The following is a 7,734-nucleotide window of genomic DNA, read 5'->3' as shown; positions in this document are numbered from 1 at the left end:
TACCAGAAGAGATACACCACCACCTCCTCTTCCTTCTCTCTCTTTCCTCAGAACATAGTAGTCCTGTGGAAACACTGCATATGTTATGTTTTCCGTCAGTTTCGTTTCTGTGAGTGCTAATATGTCTAGGTTTTCTTCTAGTACCCATTCTCCAAGTTCATTTATTATATATGTAATCCCATCTATGTTAGTGTATATTACCATGAGATTCTCTTCTGTCCCTTCTCATGTCCCCTTCTTGGCGAGTGTTCAGCTGATAGAGAGAGCTGTTCCATGGGTGTGAGGATTTGTGAGGTGGATAACAGGGTCTCAGAGGATACTGGAGTGAGAAGTGTGGGATATAGTGAAGCAGGGACAGGGAGGGTATGTGACGAAGGGGGAGGGAAGACAGGGAGGGAAAGGGGGAAGGGGGGACATGGTGGGAGTAGGGGAGGGGTAGCAGGGTGGAAATGGGTTGAGGGGGGGTAGGGAGATTAGGTTGCTGAGCTGAGTGGGAGCATGGAGGGTTCTGGGTAGGTGATTTCTATGCAGAGGATGGTGGTGGAGTTGCCCTTCCCTCTGGTGTTACTGGTTTTCTGGTTGTGGGTGTCTCCCCCCCCCCCCCTCACCTCTGGGGATGTTGTGTCGGGGGTTGTGATTTCCTGGTTTTCTCCTCTTGCCCAGCACTTCTTCCTTGCTTCTGCCACCATGGCCCTCTCTTCTCTTGTCATGTCCCTCTGGAGGAATACTTTTTTTTAATTTTCCCATATATTGCAGGTGGCTCTTCCTTGTTAGAATCTTCTCCTTTGCAGGCTCATTTGCAAACATTATCTTTAATACACGGTCTCTGTCCTTTTTGTTCCAGCACAATCTGAAAACCTTCTCATTGCTATGTTCTGCCTCTTCCATCTCTCGCCCCTTTAGTATTTCATTTACTCTCGCTGTGTCCATATCATCCCATTATGTCCTGTTGGAGCCTTCCTGCTCCTTAATACCCACAGCTACCATAGATCTTTTTCTTTCCAGCAGCTGACTAGTGGATCTTGCTGCTTCCTGTGAGGTGGATGCTTTCATGGCTACCTCCCTCACTATGAACATTGCTTCCAAGTTCGTTTTTAGCATTTCTGCAAATGTTGCTTGTACAATGGCATTCCCTTCTAATGTACCACTTCCATCCTCTCTTTGGATGATTATCTGAGCCTCAGCCTTCATATTGACCTCTATGAGGATTTTAATCTCCTCCTTTGTGGCTGTCAGCTCGCTTTGCAGGTTGCTTTTTTATTATTTATTTCCTACATCTCCCTCCTGATTTCCTCCAAAACTTTTGAGAACACTTCCTTCATTTTTTAACATTGACTTTTCTCTGTTCCCTTGTTACCTCTCGCTGCCATGTTTGTCCCTGATCCTACTATGTCGTGTCGTAAAAAAGATGCTGTCTTAATCGACTGAGCTACGACATGGTCAAAAGAACTGAAACCAGAAGTTCTACTGAACTTACTTGGATCCTGCAGCCTCTCCGAGACACAAACCAGGATTTTACACAATTCCCCCATGCACTTGAGCTATGTCAATAGGCTGCTCTACTGTACAACCATAAAGGTGTTTTGTATTTAATATACATAGATACACATGAGTCACAGACAAGATTTTGAGATGCTCTATTCTGTCGGGCTGAAAGTCACACCTCTAGAATATTAATGACCACAAAATGACCAAGGTCAAGTCGTGTGAAGATGACCTTGTTTATGCTAAGCTCATAATTGCAGGCGGCTAGCCGGAGGAGTCCTTCAAACAAGCCGCTAGTTAAGGTGTGGTCTGATAGATGGCCTGGGGCTATCTACTTGTGTGTGTGGGGGGGGGGGGGATTTGCTACTAGATTTCAAATAAATAAATAAATACCCAGGAAACTGTACTTTCGGTAGCAATAGGAGAGCAGGGCAGAAGACAGCAGCCGAGATAGGCTGTCGGCCGGACAGGGCTGACTCTGCCTGTCAACTTGAGACCATCCCCTCCCCTTCTCTATTCAACTTCCTAGAACCGAGGCAGTCCTTGGTGAGTTGAACATTAAGGTGACTTAGTCGTGTTCAAAGTGTTGTGTTGATTATCTTGGGGGCAGACAGCTGTAATGGTTCTCAAAGTTTTGTGTAATGACTCACGTTGTTTAGTAATCCTGACAGAGTGAACCTTCAGTTCGAGTGCTTGAATGATGCTACTTATCATTGCTAAAATATATGTTGGTTAACTTAATTGTTTACATTGTCATTAACTTGGTTCCCTAGAACTTTGTGAGTTGAGGCGACACTGCCTCTGAGTTTACTTATTACATATCCATACCTGGTTAGAGTTGGTACAAGAAACAAGATTATGATACAGATGAAGCATATTAAGACCTTTTGATAACATCTTTGAGAATTTTCTGATACAGACTAGTTCCATTCCTTGTCTTGTATGTACAAGTACCTTTGTCCTCTCGGGTACCTGGTAGTCGGGAAATTCAGTTGCGATCAGTTGATTTAATTTGGCATTGTTGGAGACCCACGACTGGAGAGGCATATTGGCTCCCATTAATTCTCGATTGACCTCATGGTATATGTTCAACAGTTTACTCTCACTGCTGGTAGTTCCTTGAAAATTATCCACATGCAAGTTTTTACTAATTTCTGTTTTGTTTGGGCTATTGGACTTCTTCAAGTGCATATTTAAGGTAGCTTGAAGCAGAAACGGTGAGGAAGTGGCCCCAAACAAAACAGATGCAAACCTGTAAGTTATTAATTCACTGTTTGGATCGTTAGGATCCTTGATCCATGAACTTTGTGTAGTTCCAGTCTTCTTCTTAGAGACCTACCCTAAGGAAAGCCGTGCTGATGTCGACCCTATATCCGTAAGTCCCAATATGGAACTTTAACAACACGTCGTATAGCCTTTGCTCAGGCTAGGGTCAGTTTGAAGGCAGTCATTTAACGAAACACTACTCTGCCTCGTCTTAGAGCTGCAAGTAAATACTATCCGCAGTGGGGTAGTAGCAGAATTTTTCAGTACAAGGTAGTGTGGCAGGTAGTGCCCTTCCTTTGGGTTATCATTAGTGACAACTTCCATAAATTTATCGAGTTGCTTCTGTAATATTTCATGATACAACTTCAAGTTCTCAGGCTGTCTTTGTAAGCGCAACACCTGTGATCTTAATTGGTTATGTGCCATAAAATGGTTGACGGGTAGCTGAGGGTGATTCAGCTTCCATGGTAACCTGACCCAGTATTGATTATCTCTGTAGATAAATGAGTCCAGGTATTGTTTGTAAGTCCAGTCGTCATCTGGGCTAGGTTGTTCAGGGACAATGCCGAGAGTTGCCAGGTCCCATAGTTTATGTACAGGGGGATCAAGCTCATCCTCGGACATGTCTCTGAATTGCAGTGGAGACTGTTCTCCTAGTCATGCAACCATTACTGGGTTGGCAAGTTGGCGGTCTACAGGTGCGGGTTGTTTCAGCCGTAATAATGGGCCTGTTAGCAAATAGCCACCTGCAGATGGTAACAAGCTCATTCCTTGTTTTTCTTCCTTTCCTTTGATAAAATTATGGTAGACATCTAATCCCATAAGGATTCCAATATTGGAAAGGTTGTCTGACGTGATTTTATCAGCCAAATGGATTCCCTTTTCTTTCAGGAATTTGACTGTTGTACCTAGACCATATACATACAGGTCTGTTGGGAATCTATCTACTACCAGAGCTTGTATCGTTCGGACATAACCTCCTAAACGTACTTTAGGTCGTACTACCTTGAGGACTCGGGCTCCTGTGTTAGTCAGGAATCCTGCTATGTCTATTCGTGTCTCTCTTACAGGTGTGAGTTTCAGGGCATCTACCAACTCCTTTGAGATAAAAATCATTTGGGATCCTTGGTCAAATAATCCACATATGGTGGCTTTGGACTCTCCATTTTTAATGATCAATTGAGCAGTGAGTAGAGCTGATTTATGATCAGACCTTGTTGAGAAGACACTTATGCCAAGTAACACAGTACAAAGCTGTACTGATGTGGTAGTTCCTTCCTCCTTCTGTGGTTTGGCAGACTTTGTACTTGAGTCCCCACAAAGTGCTGTATGGTGTTGACCCTTATGGCACCTATTACAGGTGCGTATTTGAGTTGTACAGGTGTCGAGATTATGTGCCCTTATAAACTTGGTACATTTACGTAACTCCTTGAGTCGTTTTATACGTGTAGCACGATCGGGGTAAACTTTGCAAAAGTATGACATGTGGTTGTTCATAGAACACACATGGTGTCCAGACGTTAACAGCATCTTGGGGAGTCACCGATTTGGGTGACGCATTAACTGTAGGTTTGGAGGGACCAACTGCATATGTGCCTACACTGCTTTGTTTCCACTTTGGGGAGGGGGAAGTTGTTTTAGATTTGTTTGGAATACTGTTTGTACTCTGTTGTCTACTATTAGTGGTAGACAAAGGTTTAGATGTCACTTTTCCATCTGGGTTATCTCTTTGTCTTTCTATGATGGAACGCAAACCTTCGCTTATCTCCTTTACACTCAGAGAAGATTTGTTATATAAGACAAACAACTTATCCAGTACGTCACTGGGTAATTTGCGTTTCATATGGACTTGAATTATCCAGTCGGATTCGTCCAAGTTGACCTTGTTCTTAAGTGCTTTGTGCAAGGACTCAAGCTCTAATCTAAAGGCTTGGAGTGAGTCAGCCGTACTATTTGGAGGGTTAATATCCAACAGCTTCTGGGTTAGAAGTCTGATAGTCCTTTCTGGCTTAGCATAATTATCTCTAAGGAGCTGTAGGGCATTGTCTTAACCGTCATCAGTGAATGTCAGATCACAGACCAACTGTAATGCTTTATTCTTTAAGACACCCTGTAAATATGTAAATTTTGTCGTCTTTGCTGGCATTAACAATAGAATCTACAGAATCAACAAATTTGTTCCAGAAGTTGTCCCAACTCTCGTCCTTTGTACCAGAGAAAGTTGAGAGACTGAGTGATGGAAATTTGACTTCTGGTTGTGTCTAGTTTTGGGAAGCTGTGGCTTTAATATTTGTATTGGCCTTATGTGTGGTTATTAAATCGTCAAAGTGTTGTAACTTTGCATGCATTTCATCTTTGTAATCTGCATTTTCTTGTATTACATCATCCATTGCCTCTTCATTGATATTAGGAGTTGCGAGGATATCCTGATATTTCAGGATTTTTTTGAGCACATGTTGGTATTTGGTCTGTGCAACCTTATAATAGCCTTCCAGTTCTTCGAAATTAATTGGAGTTTGATTACTTTAATCCTCACAATGTTTGATCTGTCGGGTTAAGTGGCCCTTCATGCCAGTGAGGGTCGCTTTTACATTTTTGGCAGTAGACATCATGGCAGTATTTGCTAGCCTTGTTGGACTGTTTCTCGTACTTGAATTAGTAGAGCCACTAGTTTCCGAAATAGAGCTGCTTATCTTAAAAAAAAACACTATATAATCATACACACTATAATTTGAGTGGTAAGCCTGCATCAATGCTGGAATTTCCTCAAGTTAACCCTTCTTTATCACTCTTGGTTCGTACAGAGACACAGATTAACACTCAAAGGTGAAATAATTATAGTTAAATTATTACTATAGTTAAGGTAATATTATGTAGACAACACAACTCGGGTTGTCATGAATATTGCATAAAAGTATGTGCTTGCTAGGTTGTAATATATGTTCAACTCTAGACAAGTGTAAAATGCTTAGCCTTACACCAGGTTAGCACAATAAATTAGACTAGGTTGCTGTACAACACCAGCCTAAAATGTCCTACCCTTGTACAAGAATTAGTTGTAAACAGAATTAGTCTGTTTTCCATCCTCCTGAGGTCTGTGATTTTCTTATCAAGGACCTCCTCAATGGCGTTAGACCCTAGGGGGGTTCCAAGGAGGGTGCTGTTCTCGGCCCTAATGACATGGGCTTCAGGCAAGGCAGACCTTATTTTAGCTACGATGTCTGGGTTGGAGGAGACAACTTCACACTTGGAAGGGTTCAGGAAGAAACCCAGGGTTACTTCTTGCTCCCTTATTTTCCTGATATTTTCCATGAGGTAGTCTATGGTGCCAGCTATAGTGCCATCATCCAAAAACCAGACATTGAACTCAATGGACAAAGCTTTCAGTCATTTCATTTAAGATTAAGCAGAAAAGAAGGGGAGTGTCATGGGGTCGTGTGTTGTGACTGTGTCCCACCCCTATATGTCTTTCTTCCCAGCTTAGAAGAGTCATATCTCCGTAGCCTAAGTATTCTCTGATGTTCAGGGATTATTTTTATATGTGGGAAAGCGTGGAGCGTGATTAAGCTGGCTGTAAAATGGCCATCTAAGTTTGATAATGCAAGGGGCTTACGCCTTTTGGAGGCACAAGACAGTGCCGAGCCATCCTGTTTCCCGCCAAGACGTCGTGACGCTTCCCGGCACCTGATTGCCCAGGTGAGGTCACATGCTGGAAGTGACCAATGACGAGAGCCCTCGGGCCGTGTGACGTCACTTTTGGAGGGTTCTCGGGGCGGCTGGCGCCTGGGCGGGAAGAGTATGTCACAAACCGTCAAAGAGGGTGGATGCCCTTGGTTGAGCTCCGGATCTAGAGAGCCCTTACCAGTAGATTTAGGCTTCGCTTCGATTCTACAGACAGTCTGAGAAGCCATCCAACTTCCGTGGAGTGCTCAGAAGCAAGGACGGGCCGGATTAGAGAGCCAAGAGCTCTATCAAGAGTCTGCAGCAGAGGGAACGTTGGGCTGGTGACGTCTGGGACGCCCAGGGGACCAGTATTCCACATCAAGGGAAAAGCTACAGCCGGGCCAAATGTACTGGCAGTGAGGGGAGGGAAAGCTGTGCTGGACTGCGAGGTGTTGGCAGTGCCAGGAAGAGTGGAGGACGATGACGGAGGTACCTATCTCCATTACCCCGGACAAGAGGAGGATTAAGGAAGTACCTGTTGTGAGTGAAAGCACGGCGAAGACACGTTACCACGAGGACGACGGAGGAACCTGGGTGTGTGGGAACTGTTCCTCAGGAGACCAGAAGCCAGGACCAGGAACCTCAACATCTCTCAACAGAGGACGAGTCAGCTTCGTGGTTGGAGTGAAATAAGCTAGATAATTGTCCCTCCCTTTATCCCTTTTGATCTAGGTGAACTAGAATATTTTATATGTTGTGAACATTTCTACTCATCATTTTATTGTCTAAGTGACAGAATATTAGCACTTTGGCATGCCCCGCGCGCCACTCCTCAACTGTGCGATTTGGGTCCCAGGGTTTCACGGGAGCGCACGTTAATTCTGAATAGTGTATACTCTCTTCAACTTTGTCACCTTAATTCTCATCCTACGAGATTAAATTTGGTATTATTGTGTTCGCAATAGCATTCTCTACAGCACTAAATGCATATAAACTCCAAAAGCCCGGCTAATTACCCGCAGCAAACAAAGAAAGTGCGAACGAGTTATCCAGGAGTGCGCAAAAGCGATAAAATGTGTTCATTCTGGTCACCTCAATTTTCGTCCTAGGTCTTTCATTTTGGTATCAATGGGTTCGCAATAGAAGTCTCTAGAGGAACATTTGCATATAAAATAAAAAACCAGGTCACGCTCCACCCGCCGATGAGTTGAAGACGGGCCACGTGTTAACTGCGAGTGAGCGCCCAGACGCCTTCCAGCTACACTCCCAATTCCTGCCCACAAATGTTTAGTATTTAGTATTTTAGTATATGTAGTATTA

The 7,734-nt window shown here is 43.8% G+C and overlaps 1 protein-coding gene across 1 annotated transcript; it reads right to left on the bottom strand.

Moving 5' to 3' along the window:
• Positions 1–3,408: 3,408 nt before the first annotated feature.
• LOC138360993 (uncharacterized) lies at positions 3,409–4,236 on the bottom strand. The gene has a single exon (XM_069320476.1). It carries the CDS (start codon positions 4,234–4,236, stop codon positions 3,409–3,411), a length of 828 nt encoding a protein of 275 aa, XP_069176577.1.
• Positions 4,237–7,734: the final 3,498 nt, after the last annotated feature.

Source organism: Procambarus clarkii, unplaced genomic scaffold, assembly GCF_040958095.1.
Source record: "Procambarus clarkii isolate CNS0578487 unplaced genomic scaffold, FALCON_Pclarkii_2.0 HiC_scaffold_139, whole genome shotgun sequence".
Lineage (NCBI taxonomy): Eukaryota > Metazoa > Arthropoda > Malacostraca > Decapoda > Cambaridae > Procambarus > Procambarus clarkii.
The sequence above is the reverse complement of the archived record's forward strand: the minus strand, read 5'-3'. Positions and strand labels throughout refer to the sequence as shown.